The sequence below is a fragment of the Stegastes partitus genome, unplaced genomic scaffold (assembly GCF_000690725.1).
Source record: "Stegastes partitus isolate 25-593 unplaced genomic scaffold, Stegastes_partitus-1.0.2 Scaffold85, whole genome shotgun sequence".
NCBI lineage: Eukaryota > Metazoa > Chordata > Actinopteri > Pomacentridae > Stegastes > Stegastes partitus.
In genome coordinates this window covers 330,773-349,054 of record NW_007577816.1, presented here as the reverse complement: position 1 = coordinate 349,054, position 18,282 = coordinate 330,773, and the positions used below count along the sequence as shown (strand labels likewise).

At 39.7% G+C, this 18,282-nt stretch overlaps 1 protein-coding gene across 1 annotated transcript; it reads left to right on the top strand.

The window, feature by feature from the left end:
• The first annotated feature begins 3,919 nt into the window (after nt 1-3,919).
• On the top strand, nt 3,920-18,223 carry washc5 (WASH complex subunit 5). Its single transcript, XM_008276987.1, has 29 exons — nt 3,920-3,983; nt 5,440-5,704; nt 6,020-6,165; nt 6,393-6,477; nt 6,699-6,799; nt 7,203-7,395; nt 7,558-7,710; nt 7,898-8,011; nt 8,436-8,607; nt 9,890-10,017; nt 10,405-10,534; nt 10,857-10,969; nt 11,470-11,636; nt 12,077-12,152; nt 12,296-12,406; nt 12,717-12,857; nt 13,334-13,414; nt 13,561-13,662; nt 13,803-13,982; nt 14,151-14,275; nt 14,384-14,546; nt 14,647-14,749; nt 14,839-14,918; nt 15,052-15,155; nt 15,500-15,629; nt 15,809-15,905; nt 16,695-16,848; nt 17,020-17,107; nt 17,417-18,223. The coding sequence occupies exons 2-29, from the start codon at nt 5,519-5,521 to the stop codon at nt 17,471-17,473; spliced, it is 3,480 nt and encodes a 1,159-aa protein (XP_008275209.1). The 5' UTR covers nt 3,920-3,983; nt 5,440-5,518; the 3' UTR covers nt 17,474-18,223.
• Nucleotides 18,224-18,282: the final 59 nt, after the last annotated feature.

The following is an 18,282-nucleotide window of genomic DNA, read 5'->3' as shown; positions in this document are numbered from 1 at the left end:
TTTCCATAAAGTCAGGTCGATTCAGTCGTAATTATATGGACCAAAATCCCAATAGAGGGCTTTAAAATATGTACACCATACTGCACTAAACCCTCCGTCTTCAGACCTTTGATTCATATATGGAAAAACTAAAAAACTGGAAAAAGGGGAGAAACCTCAAGAAGAGCAGCTGAGGCAGGATTGATCCCTCTTCTGGGATGGATAGACATGTAACAGTTGCCATATGTGCAGAGAAACTGTGTCAGAATGAATTACACCTCAACATATTGAATGAATTGTTATGAAATTTTGTACACACATGTTGCCAATAGGATAAATTCTGATGTTATGGAGACTGGCAACACCATGAAGATAACATCTGTGTTTTTCAAGGTTTTGTTGGATTAAAATGTGCAGACTCATCAGATGTAAATGTTAGTATGCTAATATGCTAAAATAAAAGTTGGAACATAGTTAACATGATACTGGCTGAGCATCAGCATGTCAGAAGTGCCATTGTAAGCATGTTTGCATGCTGGTGTTAGCATTTAGCAGGTTTTAGGCTCTTTGTTGGTTATTTTTTAAAAAAAAACAGAAAAGTGAAATGAAAAGTTCGTGGAATATTTTTCTCAGTGTGTGGCGCTTTATCCTGTCAGGGTCCAACCTTGATTCCTGATGTTTCTTCATAGACAATGCAAAATCTAGGTATTGACAAAACACATCAGTCGTCTTTGCTTGTAACGTTTATCTATGAGTTACAGGACTCGTAGTAATTACCTTTTCCAATCCATACAACAGTATCAAAAGAAAGAACAACAAAGTTAATCACATAAGTGTAGCTAAATACCAACTGCACATGGCACCAAATTATAACTATAATTAGATTGTATGCATGACTGTGAAGTAATTGCTGCACGGAGCGACGGGCAGAATAAGGCAGAGTATGCATCCTGTCTTATTCCAATGTGAGGAGCCTGCTGTGCTCAGCTCTCACTTCAAGGGCCTGAAAAAGATCAATGAGGAAGAATAGCAGTGGGACTGGACTACAAATCGAGGAGCCTTTAATCACCTTACACAGTTCACAGCGGTGTGAAAGTTCCAGCCATGAAAAGGTTTAATCACTAGTCACGCTGAATAGAGTTAACTTGCTGCTAATAAAGGGCACACAGGACCTCAGGGGGACACCTGCAAACATGTGGGTTTGCATCTACATGTACACACACTCACCCGTGGGTGCCCTGGCATTTGCACATGCATGCACATACATGTCCTTCCAATTATCCATGTATAGCTGCTGAATACAGCCAATACCCTTCAATTTATAAATCTCTGAATCACTGTTTTTCAAAAGTTTTTAATTTGATAAGTTAGTTAACACATAAAGTAGTTAGGAGGCTACTCTCATTTGTCAGCCAATTCAGGGGTTTCACTGACGTACGATAATTACTCGATGCAAAATGCTCGCCAGGCCACTCTGGGAATGAGAATGAAAACTGCCAAAGCCCTTAATAGGCAGAGACATGAGGGTCATTTGGTCACCCTTCTGTTGATGAGTAAATGAATATACAATAGGTGTTTGGAGTATTGCTCTAAGGTATAACATTGCACAGTTGCTGTGTTTATATGCTGCACTTTACCTGCAAACTGCATGCGTTTGATTCATCGCAAACAATCTCGCATTTTACGAGGAATTCTCCGAAGAGATCCTACCAAGACCAATCAAGATAACAAGAAGAGAAAGCCCTCAAGGCAACAGAAGGTTAATAAAGAAGGTGTGTAATAAGAGACCTCATTAGTGAAAACCTTTCATGATGCTTCCCAGGAAGCCCATATAGCTGACCCAGGTGATGCTGAGAATGTGACCTTGGTGTGATGGTAAACGGGTAATAAATCCAGCGGCTGCAGGGACACCGTGTGTAGTTTGTGGACAGCCGGGTCAATGAGGAGGCAAGCTATGAATCTAAATTGCATCTGTCTCTGTCTGTCTGTCTCTCATGTCCCCACTATAAAATGCATTGAAATAATGGTGCAGCGGTGGCTCGGTGAGATAAGACGCACGTTTATTCAGGACGCCAGGCATAGCTCACCGTGCCATATGTCACACCCTCTGTCTCCCATTTTCCTGTCAATCATCACTCTGCACTAATGAATAAAGTTAAAAGTGTTGAAGATAATCTGTGGAAAAATACCCCGGAGCAAAGAATCCTTTGTGTGTCAAAGATAAAACATAATTAAGATGAAGCAGCAGGGTGGTATCAGAAGACTTAAGGCATGAAAGTTGAATGATGAGGACATACAATCTGTTACAGGGCACAAAGGAATCAACTGGTACAAGATTGAGATGAAACCTTGTCCTGGCGCATGGAGAAGCGACGGGTCAAACAAACAGCTCCCACCATATGGCTGTTATTAACCTCTGGCTCACACTGTTTAAAGGAAGTGGCTGCCAGCGCGTTAGACTTATTGGCAATAAAAGTCCAATTCAATCAGAATTTGAAGGAAACATGAGGGCTTATGCTTACTCATTCATGCTGGTCACATGATGGTCATGCAGGTTTGGTAATTTTATTCAGCACACACACTGCGAAGCACACCCCGGTATTTACATGCAAGGTCAAATATTACTGCAGTCAAGCTGATTTTTATTGCATGGATGAATAATGAATGGTTTGATGCTGAAGTGAAAAGAAAGTCCAGTTCAAAGGCCTTTAAGAAAGTATATTTCAGTGGGATATTTTCCTGAAGGCCAGAGGATTTTACATTTCTTCACAGCGGTTTGATCTCTGAGACAGTAGGTTGGTTTAATTTCATTTCAGGCTTATTCTATCTACTCGATCCCTGCAAATCACTGCATCCCCTGTGGAGCCACAAATCTGCACACAGAGGCCCTCGGTGTGGTGGAGTGAAAGGGAGAGAGACAGAGTTGAGGGTGTAGTGGATCTCTGTCGCCACCTACAGAAATCTGAACACACGACCCATTATCCTGCCTGGTGCTGCAGAGAAAACAGGTGCCAAAAACTGATCCTCTGCCAAAAAAACTGATTACCGCCCAGTTTATGTGCATCTACAGCTGCTTTTATGTGGATCAAACAGTCATAAAATGCAAATACACATCACTTTATGTCTGTGGTGAGAGCACACAATGTTTTTTGTCACTGAATAATTGTGAGCAAAGAAATGTTTGAGAGTAAAGATGATACTGGCCCTGCAACAATTAAAATGTAACCATTGAGTAAATTTCAGCTTATCAAATTTAAATATTTTCTGTTTTTTTTAATCCTCAATGATAGTAAAATGAAAATTGTTTGCAAAACAAGACATCTGAGGACTCGGCTTTGTGCAACAGTGTTTGACATTTTTCACCATTTTGTGACATTTTACAAACCACAAACTGATGTGATTAATTGAGAAAAACAATTAACAGATTCATCTACAATATAAAAATCATCATTGCAGCCCTAGGTTATAGGCAATATTGTAGTATTATGTCTGATGTCTGAGCTGTATGTGTTTGGTCTGTCTAATATTCTTGTTTAGACTGTTATTAACATGATTTATGAATGTATTTATGTATTTTACAACAATAAAAAAAAACTCTTCTTAGCAATCATGTCTTTTTAAATGCATGGGCTGCTGTCACTATTTGACAGGTAAAGAAACTTTACAGGTAAACATTATATGAGCCAATCTTTAATGTAATTTCAACAGCTAAAAACAATTGGATTTGTTATAAGGTAGAATGCAAAGCAGCTAGAATAAATCATTGATTCTGGCCTTTCAAAATGATCAGCTAATAAAATCCGATTTTTTTTCAGACGACAAAATAAAGAAGAATGCTTTCTGAACTGCTGCTCATTTACTTCTGCCAGAGGTCAAAGCGTTTGTCACAGTTGTTCCCGCCCGTCTCATCCCGGAGCGCTGCGTGAAGAGAATCCAACACACCCAGCAGCAAAGTCATGTGGTCGGTCATGAGGAAGTAAACAGGGAAGAGGAGCTCCAATAAGGTAAGGACTTTTTTAAAATGTTATTTCCTGCAGTCTTTTACTATGCGACATAATTATAATTGAAATATTAAAAGTTAGTTAGTTATAAGACGTTTGCACCTTTATACGTGGTCGTGTGCCGTCTGCAGCATCACGGTCAGTGAGAGCAGCTAGCAGGCTACATGCTAACGCTAACTCGGTGGGGAGAGGTAATACATGACCATGTAACAGCTACAGTCCTCCAAATTCCTCCAAACAACCCATTCATTCATCACGGAATTACGTTTTTTATGTGTCTTCCAAATACTGGACAGTTAGGAAACTAGAGAGTGTTCTCATGTTGCAAACAGTACACTCTAAAGGACTAAGTTGTGCTAAGTTGTGCTAAAATGACAGGTATACATTCAAATAAATCATGTAGTTTTATTACTACTACTACCAATAACTTTATGTATATGTCAAGATATAGCACACAAAACAAGGGCTGACGAAGTGCTTTGAAATACAAGGCAAAAACAGGATGCCTCTGCGGCAAAATAAAAGCAAAAAGCCAGACAGCAGGACCAAATAAGCAGGGCAAAATTAAGGGGAGTTTAAGATAAACTTTAATCAAGAAAAGCAAAAATACAAAATGTTCATATTAATGTATTATTAAACAATAAGGCGAACCAATACCTAACAAGCATTTGATAGACTACATCGATATTCAAACAAGTCTTTAAAATTAGTTTTAAGAAGTGATTTTGAAGAAGCCTTGTCTTCAAAGGCAGCTGATTCCAAAGGTGACGATCCCTGATGGCAAAAGCAACTTTAGACTTGATGCTTGATTTCCAAACAGCCAGAAGGCACCTGACCTGAGGATTTATGGCTGCGAGTCGGCTCGTATGGAGTCGACATTTCTGCCCTGTAGCTTGTGGCCAGACCCAGACGTGCTTTAAAAGTGATTAATAAAATCTTAAAATCAATTCGGAAATGAAAGAGGAGACAGCGGAGAGAGGCCAGGATTGCAGGGATGTGATGTCATCTGCTAAAAGCAGTAAGAAGCCCAGTTTCTGAACTAGCTGGAGACGAGGGAGTGACTTTTGGTTTGTGCCAGAGAGGAGGGAGTTACAGTGGTTAAGTCTGGAGAAAATCAAATGTGTGAATTACTTTTTCCAGTTCGGCGTGTGAGAGCAGCTTTTTCAAATGTCTACCAGTGATAAAACATTCATTCTTGAGCTTCTATGCAAGTACTATGCTAGCACTACACATTTGCCAAAGCTTATGTAGTAAGCTGCAACTCACAGCTCGCTTCTGTTTGGCTGTCTCAGAAGGAGTCAGGCTTCAGGACCAGTCTGGGCGCTGGTAGAAATTTAGTGTCCTGCTCAGGAGGCCACTTCAAAAATGTGGATGTTTGCGGGGAAAAAAAGAAAATCATCTCGAAGTAAACTCAATATTGTTCTCAAAATTCTTCTTTTTCCCCCCTTTTCTGTTTTAGGAATATCTGGAGTACTTGCTGTGAAAAAGCAGCATCAAAGTCTGGTTACTTTGCACATCCTCCTCCTCCTCCTGCCACTATGGTGGACTTCCTGGCGGAGAACAACCTGTGCGGCCAGGCCATCCTCAGGATAGTTTCCAGAGGAAATGCCATCATTGCCGAACTCTTGCGTCTCTCTGACTTCATCCCGGCAGTTTATAGACTAAAGGACAAAAGTGACCAGCAGAAATATGGAGACATTATCTGTGACTTCAGCTACTTCAAGGTATGGATTATATGTTTGAGAAGACTATGCACGTGATGCATTCTCAGTTTTCAGTTAGTCCGTGTAAGGGGTTATAATGGCTTAAGTTGAGGGAGTTCCTTTTTTCGAATAAATACATATTCAGCTTGGACTTTGTTGGGCAGCTGTGAGGTTTCCCAGTAAAACATGACAAAATGCAGCTTTATGTGTCATCTCACTGATAGGAACAGCTGTATCATGTTGCTCTTATTGTGGGTAGCTTTGTGTAAATCTTTCAAAAGACGTAAGTATTATTTGCATCTGCACTGCATTGCTTCTGTGTTGCTTCCTCTCCAGGGTCCTGAGTATTACGAGGGAAAGCTGGAGGCCAAACCTGAGCTTCAGGACTTGGATGAAGAGTTTAGAGAGAACAACATTGAGATTCTATCAAGGTTCTATCTTGCTTTTGAGAGTGTCCACAAATACATTGTGGATCTCAACAGGTAAGACAGGAAAGAGATTTTTCGGGGTTTGCTTCATTTTTAGCTTAATCAGTTCTTCAGAATACAAAAATATGTTTTGTACTCGTCCCATTCAAATAAATAATAAAAACATAGTCCTTGACCTTGAGGCGCACTGTTTCCCTTTTTCTTTTTCCTTTTCAAACCAAAAAACATGATTAAAAAAACACTATTAAAAATGTTATTCTATTATTTTCTCCTCTCTCCAGATATTTGGATGACCTATATGAGGGTGTTTATATTCAGCAGACCTTGGAGACTGTGCTTCTAAATGAGGATGGGAAACAGCTCCTAGTGAGTAACACAAATGCAAATTCATCCTTATTTTGTAACATTATGAAACACATTATTACTACACATAAGCTAATGTCTTTTAAACATCTGTTTCTGATCAGTCCATATTCCGATTTAGCTGAATGTGTTGCTAATTTACAGATTCATGTGAATGTTTAGCCCTACTCTAACGCAGAAAGATCCTGCATATGTTGATTATGTTTGTTTTTTTTTCCACCTAGTGTGAAGCTCTCTACCTGTACGGAGTCATGCTGCTGGTTATTGACCAGAAAATTGAAGGGGAGGTCAGGGAAAGGATGCTTGTTTCCTATTATAGATACAGGTGCGCTTGTGACTCACACACCCCCAGGCAGACGTATGACATTCTTTCGGTGACTCACAACTCAAATTACTTGTTGGCTAGTGAGCTCGATCGCAGCCAAAATCGAATCACTTACTTGACTCATGCATAGTTTCGCCCCTGTGTCAGGTGCAAAGAAAAACACACACATGCATTGAAGCTACATGCAGAGGCGTGCTGAATGGAACAGAAATGAATTTAAATCATTTTGGGCAAAAAATTCTTACATAAAGTCTTTATGTTTACCAGTAAATACCATGCTAACCTGACTTTACTCGCCCCAGATTTTTGTCATTGCTCTTGTCGTATGTTGCATTTTTGTGTTTATGGGTATCAAAAATACATACAGTTTTTTTTTTTTTTCAAAATTTACTTTTATCTTTAGTGCTGCCCGTTCATCAGCTGACTCCAACCTGGATGACATCTGCAAGCTCCTCCGCAGCACCGGCTACTCCAGCCAGCCTGGAGCCAAACGACCATCCAACTACCCGGAGAGCTACTTCCAGAGGGTTCCCATCAGTGGCACATTCATCAGCATGGTCATCGGGAGGCTGCGCTCAGACGACATTTACAACCAAGTGAGAAGCATGTAGTAATATACAAGTTTGTAGTAAAAGTCAGTAACAGATGTTGTCTCCTTTTATCAGAGTTTTCATTTGTGACATATTTTCTGAGGCTGTGACCTAAGTAAGTGTAGATTGTAGAAAATGTCCTTCTTTAATTTTCCTCCTGTCCAACAGGTTTCTGCCTATCCTTTACCAGAACATCGTAGCACTGCGCTGGCTAACCAGGCAGCCATGCTGTACGTCTGCCTCTTCTTCAGCCCCTCCATACTGCAGACCCAGCAGGCCAAGATGAGGGAGATAGTGGACAAGTACTTCCCTGACAACTGGGTAAGACATTTGTTATGTGATAGAAGTGTCCACTCCATGCTTATGCTTTACTCTGCCATGCTAATGGATTAGAGCTGAACATAAGCATTCATTGAAATGTTTTGGCATTCCATAAGTTTTCGTTCCTGTTCTGTCTCAGTTTTTATTGACAATACTTTCCTGAGGTGTTTATGTTATCTGTCTGCAGGTTATCAGTATTTACATGGGGATCACAGTGAACCTGGTGGAGGCCTGGGAACCATACAAAGCTGCCAAGACTGCTCTCAATTACACCCTGGACTCTGCTAACATCAAAGAGCAGGTATTAAAAAATTGATTAGTTTCAATGTCACAGAGTCATCAGGTTCCTCAGTTTACAGTCCTTCACTGCGTTAATCTATTGTCTGCTGGTACCGATGACTGTGTCTACAGAATTTATAAGTCATCTGGTGTGGCTGTGCAGAATTTAAATTGAAACTTTAGGGTATTAATTAAATCTGTGACTTTAGAGTGACATTTCTAAACTTTTCTTAAAAAGTTAGTTAAAAAGACGGTGGATGTTCATGAGCTGCTGTATGGATGCTCACAAAGCTGCACAGAGTTCTGAAGACTTCTGCACTCACCGCTGGAGGATGCAGTCCTTATTTAGTCTGTCAGTTATAGACATTGTCAGTGAATGTTTGATTATTTAATTGTCCAGAATGAAAGATGCTATTTTGTATCATTACTACCATCTCTGTGTTTAGGCCACTCGCTATGCAGCCAGCATGGACACCCTGAGGCCTCAGGTGCAGCAGCTGCTAAAGGAAGGATTCCTCAGGGAGGAGATCATCCTGGACAACATTCCCAAACTACTCAACTGTCTGAGGGACTGCAATGTTGCAATTCGCTGGCTGATGCTGCACTCTGCAGAGTCAGGTGATTTTTGGTCAAATGTCTTTATTATACAACAGAGGTGAGTACACCCCTGTGCAACATGGGCTGAATATCAAATGATTCAAAACTGTATCACCTCTCGAGAGTTGGATTGTTGAGTAGTATTAAGTGGAGTATTTTGTCATATGAACAATAACAAGCAAATATTTTTTACAAACTGTATTAAAAATACAGGCCCAAAAATAGTATTTTCATGCAGCAAAAGTGACTACATCTGTAATTACTGACTTAGAGAAATTCTAGAGTCCGGCATGTTTGGTATTAAACTGGTCAAGACCACTGGAGTGAATGCTTGGTTCTGACAGTGAAGTGAGGAGGTGGGAGTGTGATCATATGGGGCTGCATGAGTGTGCAAAAGGTGTTGGGGAGATGACATTTATAGATGGCACCATGAATGCCTGTGGATATACCAAAAATACTGGCTGACAAGATGACTCACAGTTTGCCAAAAAAAAAATTCCAGCACAATAACAACCCAAAGCCCACTGCCAATATCCGACCAGAGTTTCTGAAAAAGAGAAAACTATGACCTGGCCAAGTGTGTCGCCTGACTTGAATCCAGGAGAACACCTCTCAGGGATTTTGAAGAGAAAACGTAGAGCAGGTCAACTCCTCCAGCAAAGAGCAGCTGAAAAAAAAAAATAGTCTCTGAGACATCTCTCCAGAAATTTGTTCAACACTGGCATCCTCCTTGTTGAGGAGGATTGAGTCAGTCATCAAAGGTAGAGATGGTCATAAAATAAAAAGATTTTATCTCAGTGATAAAAGCTATAATGACTTTTGTTGCATCAAGTTGCTGTTGTGGGGTTTGTATTTTTATTATCTTTACAGTTTTTTAGTTTTTAGTTTTTAGTTTGACTTAAGAGCAAACACACAACTGTTCACCTTAGAAGTAACATACATACTCTAAGGTGATACAATTTTGAATCATTTGACATTGAAGTGACATCACACAGGGTTGTACTGTAAGTGTCATGTGTCTTGTGATGTTTTAATAGTCCTCCAAATAACTCTCAGTGTTCTAAGTGTAGAAACTTTAGGTAATGAAATGATTATTTTTCACATTTTCTTAGCCTTCATATCACATCTGGCAATTTTTAATTAGCTTGAGCTGTCTTAGTTGAGATTGATTTTTCGCCAGAGTCAATTTTACAGCACATGTCCAGGTATTTCCAAACTTGGCTATACTTTCAGAAAACTGATGTTAATGAAACTAGTGTGTCGGTTCGTATTTTACTAAAGCAGGTTATTGTTTGTCTCATAGCCTATGACCCAAACAACAAGCGGCTGCGTCAGATCAAAGACCAGGTGCTCAATGACTCCAAGTATAACCCCAAGATCCTGTTCCAGCTACTGCTCGACACTGCTCAGTTTGAGTTTACACTCAAAGAGGTGAGTCTTTAATCAGGATTACGTAACGTCAATGATGACAGGGAAAAACGTAGAAAGATAAGGAGTTAACAGTTAATTGTCACTACAAGCATACATACATTCATAGATAACATACAGTAATAGAAAAAGGGTTGTGCGTCCTCAAAGCACATTGTTTCGTTTTTAGAGGAAATGTGTGAAATTATTACCTGACTAATTCCAAAGTGATCCATCCAGTTGTGGTTTTTGTCAGGTATATCCGCCCGCTTGCATATTAGCATATCGTGAGATCGCATATGGCCAGCCCGTCCATCATTAGGAGAGGACACAAATGTAATGTTCTAATTACGCATCTCATCTGACTAATCCTTCCTCATCGACTTGGCATCTGTGCTGTCCCTCTTCCAGATGTTCAAACAGATGCTGACAGAGAAGCAGATCAAATGGGAGAGCTACAAGAAGGAGGGATCAGAGAGAATGACTGAGCTGGCCGAAGTCTTCTCCGGTGTCAAACCTCTTACCAGGGTGGAGAAAAACGGTGAGTTACACTGTTAGGCTCGATAAAGGGAAGTATTACACATGCATACAGGGCAAAAAAAAGTGTTTTTGACTACAGGAGCCTCAGCCGTGCTGTGTGTGTGGATTTTTCCGACGTTGGAATACAAATGCTTAAAATGAATTTAAGCTTGAAGCTGTTCAAAGGAAAATGTTTCGGCAGGAAAACACAATGGGGGGAAGAAGTAAATAAAGTACACATGCAGGAAGAGGTGGATTAAATTTACACCAGTCATACTTTTAGCTCAAGTACAAAGACACATTTTTTATCCATTTGTTTTACACACCTATACTATCCCTTACAGAGAACTTACAGGCCTGGTTCAGGGAAATCTCAAAGCAGATCGAGTCTTTGAACTATGAGGACTCTACGGCGGCTGGGAGGAAGACGGTCCAGCTGATACAGGCTCTTGTTGAGGTGAGCAGGATAATTCTATTTCACTATGGCTTTACATTTTCAGATTAGATCAGGCAAAGATACTGATGTTATTACTCCCTTTTGGTTGCACATTGATACTTTTTTAATTTAGACTCATGTATAGATAAAAAGTTACTCAAAGGACATTGTTTCAAAGTAGTAACAAAACCAAGACAAATTTAAACACATAAGAATGCATAACAAATGTGTTGTTGGCTTTATGGATTGCAATGACCTCATTTTCTAACCCACCGCCAAATATAAAGTCTTGAAACACAAAAATCTGATGAATACCAATGGAGAATATTTTTTTAATCAAGAAAATAGGAAAAAAAAAAGGTCTGCAGTGTTTGGGTATGACTGGAATATTTAGTATTTTGTACATTTATGCCTGTGCTGTTTGGCTTGCTGTTCATCTACGTTGACATACTGGGCGTATACAACACGTAGTGGGAACAGTATAATGCCTATCTTTAAAATGTTTTTCACTCGGTCTTCAGGTCCAGGAGTTCCACCAGCTGGAATCTAACCTGCAGGTCTGTCAGTTCCTTGCCGACACCAGGAAGTTCCTGCACCAAATGATTCGCACCATCAACATCAAAGAAGAAGTCCTTATCACCATGCAGATAGTTGGAGACCTGTCTTACGCATGGCAGATAATTGACAGGTACGTACTTGCTGATAAATGATGAATGCATACAAAATACTGACCATATAGAGTGATGCACTTGTACAGTGTCATGTATTGATATAGACACTGTATCGCATTGATTTATCATCAGTATGGCTTCTCTAAAATAGATTAAACACAATAAAGTAACCCTAAATAAACTGAAGGTAAATCTTTGGTAATGCAGTTGCTTCGTAGACCAGTTAAATGCCCATGAATAACTGATTTTCTGGCACATTTTGTTCCACCACTGCTATTATCACTTAAGAGCTCCTCAGTAGGCTGCAGCAGCGACCCGTTCTGCTTACCTTTCTATATCCTAAATCATCAAAAAGACCACAGTGCTGCCGTGGTTCTGATTTACCTCACTTGTGTTTTTGTTTTTGTCTGTGTAGCAGCTTTCACCAGTTTTTCTCGGCTTATGTTTTATTCCGCAGCTTTACATCCATTATGCAGGAGAGCATCAGAGTCAACCCGTCCATGGTCACCAAACTGAGAGCTACATTTCTGAAGGTGACGACTGTTTGTGTCCAACGCACATACTCAGATGCTGATAAAAGAATAATAAGAAATCATAAATTATTCTCTTAGCTGTGCCTTGATAGGGAGAAATGTTACCTGGCGTTTTAAAAAAATTACTTTGTGTGTGTGACCAGCTGGCATCTGCATTGGATCTTCCGTTGCTGCGTATCAACCAGGCCAACAGTGCTGACCTGCTGAGTGTTTCACAGTTCTACTCTGGAGAGTTGGTGGCTTATGTCAGAAAGGTGCTGTGTGATGGAGTATTTTTTGCACTTGAGATCTTACAGAAGCGCCTGCTGTTTGCAAATGTTGTTGTCAGAGAGGACTGATATTCTCTGTGGTGCTCGTAGTTGAACATGGTTTCACAACTTGAACAAATGAGCTCTGCATGCTGCAAAGTGTTGATCGGTATCTGTGCGGTAACAGCTGCTGTAATGATTAATGTTTCTAGAACCATCTGTTTGGCAAATCTACCCAGCAATAAATACTCATGGGATGTTTACCTTAAGATGATATCACTCTCTGGTGTTTGAGTTTTTATCTTCTTGCTTCCAGGTGCTGCAAATTATCCCAGAGAGCATGTTCACCTCTCTGGCTAAGATCATCAAGCTTCAGATCCACGACATCATGGAAGTGCCCACACGGCTGGATAAGGACAAGCTAAAGGACTACTCCCAGTTGGGCGCTCGCTATGAAGTAAAAGAACTGTTGTGGTTGAAAATGACTCCTGCTCCTTGAGTGTTGTTCAAAATGTCACTGACACAAAGAAGAAACAAATCCTCAGATCTACTTTAAAAATGAAGAACATAGATGAGAGGCCCCATGTTGTTCTGTTTTGATGTCGACTCATCTGCTGTAGGGGAGTCTGAGGCAATTCTCCAAGCTGGCATTTCTGAACATTTTTTAATCTTACCTGCAGCCTTTGATGTGAAACTGAAATTAAAGACCAAAGTTTGATGTAGAAACAGATTGTGCAAGCAGATGTACTTGGATAGCACTAGTTAGAATTTGACCTGCTGCAGTAAAATTACAATTTTTGTGAGATGTGTTTTTAAATGCAGTCAAATGCACGAGTGTAACTTTTCAATTTAAATTTTGAAAGCAAAACAGCAACCAATGTGATTGATGAAAGGATTGATTGATTGTATCTGTTATCTGTCATCTGATTCCAGGTGGCAAAACTCACTCATGACATCTCTATTTTCACTGAGGGCATCTTGATGATGAAGACCACTTTAGTTGGAATCATCAAGGTAAATGCATTCATAAAGTTAATTGGGAAAAGATGTCAGCCTACACTGTTGGCAAGCTGATAGAATATTAAAACTTTGTTCCAATGTACAAGCAGGAATTTGGTGCTACTGTACAGTTTTCTTGATAACACGTTGTGATGTTTTAGGTGGACCCTAAGCAGCTTCTGGAAGACGGCATCAGGAAGGAGCTGGTGAAGAGGGTGGCTTATGCTTTGCACAAAGGCTTAATCTTCAACCCCAAGGCTAAGGTGAAGCATCTGATTTATTATCTGCTGATAGCCTATGTATTTAAACCTTTTCCTCTTCTTGTCCTGTGAGGATCAAAGATAAGAGCCATGCAAAATTAAAAGATTAGACTAAACAACAATATAATATTCAACTCTCTCAGCCCAGCGAATTGATGCCAAAGTTAAAGGACATGGCAGCCACCATGGATGGCTTCTACAGGTCGTTTGAATACATCCAGGACTACGTCAGCATTTATGGCCTTAAAATCTGGCAGGAGGAAGTTTCCCGCATCATCAACTACAATGTTGAACAAGAGTGCAACAGTTTCCTCCGAACCAAGGTCAGGCTTCACACACTAGCATGTTTTTTTTTTTTGTTTGTTTCCGGGAATGACCCTGAATAGTGTACTGACACTAGTTCATCCCTGCGTGATCAATAGGAAATGTTTGTTTGGCTATTTGTCACTAATAGGAGTTTATTGATTGGTTTGTTCTGCGCTTCCATTCAGATCCAGGACTGGCAGAGTGTGTACCAGTCGACTCACATCCCTATTCCCAAGTTTCCCTCTGTGGATGAGTCTGCCACCTTCATTGGTCGCCTCTGCAGAGAGATCCTCCGAATCACTGATCCCAAGTACGTCTGCTCAAATACATCAGTGAAAATAGAAGAGTTACAGAGCTGTTGGAGTCAAATCTTGCAGTATTGAAACCCAACTGAAACCAACTATGGTTCTCTCTGTAGGGTAACATGCTATATTGACCAGATGAACACCTGGTATGATCTGAAGAGCCACCAGGAGGTGACCAACAACAGGCTGTTCTCAGAGATCCAAGGCACTCTGGGGACATTTGGTCTCAACGGACTGGACCGCCTGCTCTGTTTCATGATTGTCAAGGAACTTCAGGTAATTAACTTCCTCCCAAAAAAGCCTGAAGTTTTGTGATAAAAACCTATAACCTTGTTATGCCTTTTATGATATCTTCCTCTATTATTTGTGTCATCAGAACTTCCTGACAATGCTTCAGAAGACCATCCTGAGGGACAAAGCTGTGGTTGATGTTTTCAAATCGATGCTGGGTGCTGTCAACCCAGTCCAAGGCATTGTGGGTAGGTATACATTTAGGGATCTATCTCTATAACCTGCCATCATTTTTGTATTCCTTTTATGAGATCTGCTGTATTTTGTGTTGCTATAGCTAATGCCAGCAAAGTGTACGCTAGTGCTGTGGCCAAGTCCCAGAAGATCTGGGGTGCGTACCTGGAAGCCATCATGAAGGTAAAAGTCCATACTGCTTTCTAATTGTTGGAAATAGAAAATAAATTTGAATATCACTCCTAATGAAACTCTTCATTTTCTGAGGAATACAAAATGCCATACAAAAATAGCGAACTGCTTGTGTTTGCTGCAGGTTGGTCAGATGCAGATTCTTCGACAGCAGATCGCTAATGAGTTAAACTACTCCTGCAAGTTTGACTCCAAACATCTGGCTGCTGCCTTGGAAAACCTCAACAAGTCAGTCTATTGTCACTACTGAGTTCATATTATTTTAGTACTGTCTATATATTTTGTATTTTTTATAATTGGTGTTGAGGGAATCACAAAAAGATGCTAACATGAGCTACATGCTGCTGTTCCTAAAGGGTTATGGACTAAACTCCAACAGTGATAGTTGCTGAGTTATGACTATTTCCTGTGCCGATTACAAGTCTGTATTACTGACTTTATGACAAATACTCTCACTGTTTGCTTTTAAAAAGAAGATACAGCATTTTGATACACAATGCATAGGTATAAATTAATAAGTGATGATAGGTGCACATCTAACTTTTCTTCTCACTCTGATTATGGTATACCAGGTCTCTGCTGGCAGATATTGAAGCCCACTACCAAGACCCGTCTCTGCCCTACCCCAAAGAGGACAACACACTTCTGTATGAGATCACCGCGTACCTGGAAGCTGCCGGCATTCACAACCCTCTTAACAAGGTTCAGAGCTCCCCCACATAATCACTCAGCCTTGTTCTCGTCTCACATTGTACCTGGAATCAGAATTAGTCTTTTGATCTTCAAAAACCAACACAAACTGAACCCAGCTTCTTTTCTGTCTGAGAGTTATACGTTACAGGATGTTCACACCATTTTTCTTCTGTTTATGCCTCACACAGATCTACATCACGACAAAGCGTCTCCCTTACTTCCCCATCATCAATTTCCTTTTTCTTATTGCTCAGCTGCCTAAGCTTCAGTACAGCAAAAACCAAGGTAAGCTTTTCATTCTTCCATAGCTCCTATTAAAACTGAGGTCAAACCAGTGAACTATGATAACAATAATATTAAACTTTATTTCAATGGCATCTTTCAAAACTGGAGTTACAAGGTGCTTTAGAAAAAAAGAACAGCGGTTAAACATTAAAAAGTAAATACTGCAATAGAAAAGATATTAAAACATTTTTTTAAAGATATATAAAATATTACACAAATGCCTGTCTCTGAAAGTGTTTTTTTTTTTTAAAGCCTTTTAAACTGAGGCACTGACTGAGCTGCACTGACAGTAAGGGGGAACTTGTTACAGAGTCTTGGAGCTTAAAGAGTAAAAGATTTGTTTTAAGCCTAGAAAATGGAAACTTTAGCTGCAAGTCACTCTCTTATCTGAGGGGAATAGGTGCAGAATAAGGCGTCAAAACTTCTGAGATGTAGAGCAGAACCAGACCATCTAGAGATTTGTAAGCCATCTGCAGAATCTTAAATTGAATTCCATAACGAATGGTGTTTGACTCTTAAGAGACGAATAATTCTTTAGTTCTCTTCTCCCATCACAGTAGTTTTTTCTTTTTTTAAATTTAGTAAAAAGCTGAATAAAATCTGGCTACGCTTTTCATTTTTTGTTTTTGTTGACATCAGAGTTGGCCTCATGGTACATGTTGGCCATGTTTGATAGGTCATTTACCAAACTTAGCATACATAGAAGGTTCTATTCTGTCAGTATATTAGACTTGCTGGTATATAAGACTTCATTAACGTGTCAATGGGGGATGTCTTGTGTTACGCCAGGAATGACCTGCAAGAAAGCCACAGACCCAGTTGACTGGCCTCCTCTCGTCCTCGGCCTGCTCACTCTGCTAAAGCAGTTCCACTCCAGATACACACAGCAGTTCTTGGCTCTCATTGGTCAGTTCATCCGCTCTATCATGGAGCAGTGCACAAGGTAACAGAACAGACTTTGGAATAATTACATATAAAATCCATTACTCTGTGTAGTTTATGATGATTGTTTTTTGAAAAAATAAAAAAATAAAAATCTTATTACCAAATGCTAAATTCATCCGGCTACAGCTTCATGAACCCATAATTGAGTTTTCATTTCATCCCATTACAGTCAGAAAATCCCTGACATGCCTTCTGATGTGGTGGGAGCTCTGATGTTCCTTGAAGACTATGTGAAGTACACAAAACTGTCTCGTAAGGTAAGACAACTTTCACCCTGTTAATACTTGTAGAAATGCTGTAAAAAGGTGGTAAATGAGAAATATGACAATGGCAGGGTGGTGGAGAAGCTGAAATTTAGATGATTTGGTACTCTACTTAAATATATCTTGCAACTGCTGTTATACAGTCATGTCTAATACCAGCAGTAATACGTGATTATTTATACAGAGACACCTTGACAGACACACAACTATAATGACTTTTAAGCATGATGTCTTGCTTTTGTTTCTCTATGTTCTGTAGTGATACTAACATGTAATCCTCTTTATTTTCTCTTTATTCTTCAGGTGGCCGAAGCTCATGTGCCCAGTTTCATTTTTGATGAGTTCAGAACAATACTGTGAAGATCTGGATGAAAAATTTCATCTGAAAAAAGAATGTTTCAGTTGCCATAGGCCTTTCCCCCCCACTGTAGACATTTAACTCGTCATGTCAAGAAAAGCACAGGCGTTATCAACAACATTAAGGATTGCTTTATACTATCCAAATGTTCCAGTGAGAAGCCTTCAGTAGGGATTTTTTTCAGGGCCCATACTGGTTATGAGTAATAAAGGAAAGCAATAACCAGTATATGATTGTACGAAAATAAAAATTTTGGTGTCAAAATTTTACAAATGTTTTAGTTAAAGATTTTTTTTCAATTTTTACCCTTATTGTAATTCAGTTAGTGCTGGGGGTGGGACAGTGCTTGAGACCACAGAGTGACTGCAGGGTGCATCACAGCCAAAATCACTTTTTAAATTAATTTCATTTATCAGGAGAAAAATAACAATGCTGAAAAATGCAAAATATTGGATCTGATTATTGGCTGGGCAGATAATTGGTGGACCCTTTGCACAAACTTAACTAAACAGACTAAAGCACCTAAATGGAAGTTTTAATGTTTGCACCTGTACTTTTCCTGCAGCAACATTTCAAAAGTGGGGCCTGTTGAATAGTTTACTTACACTTCATTGTTTAGGCTATTGATGTTTTGCACTAATAATAGAGTGTACATAGATGAGAATTACCTATGAATTAACATGCCAATTTTGTATACTGTCATTCTGTGCCATTTCTAAATGAAATCCAGTAATAAAAACGATTGTTCATAATGTGCTCTCATGTTTTTCTGCAGTTGCAAAATTTTCTGCTCAAGGCTCTTATTTTGAAA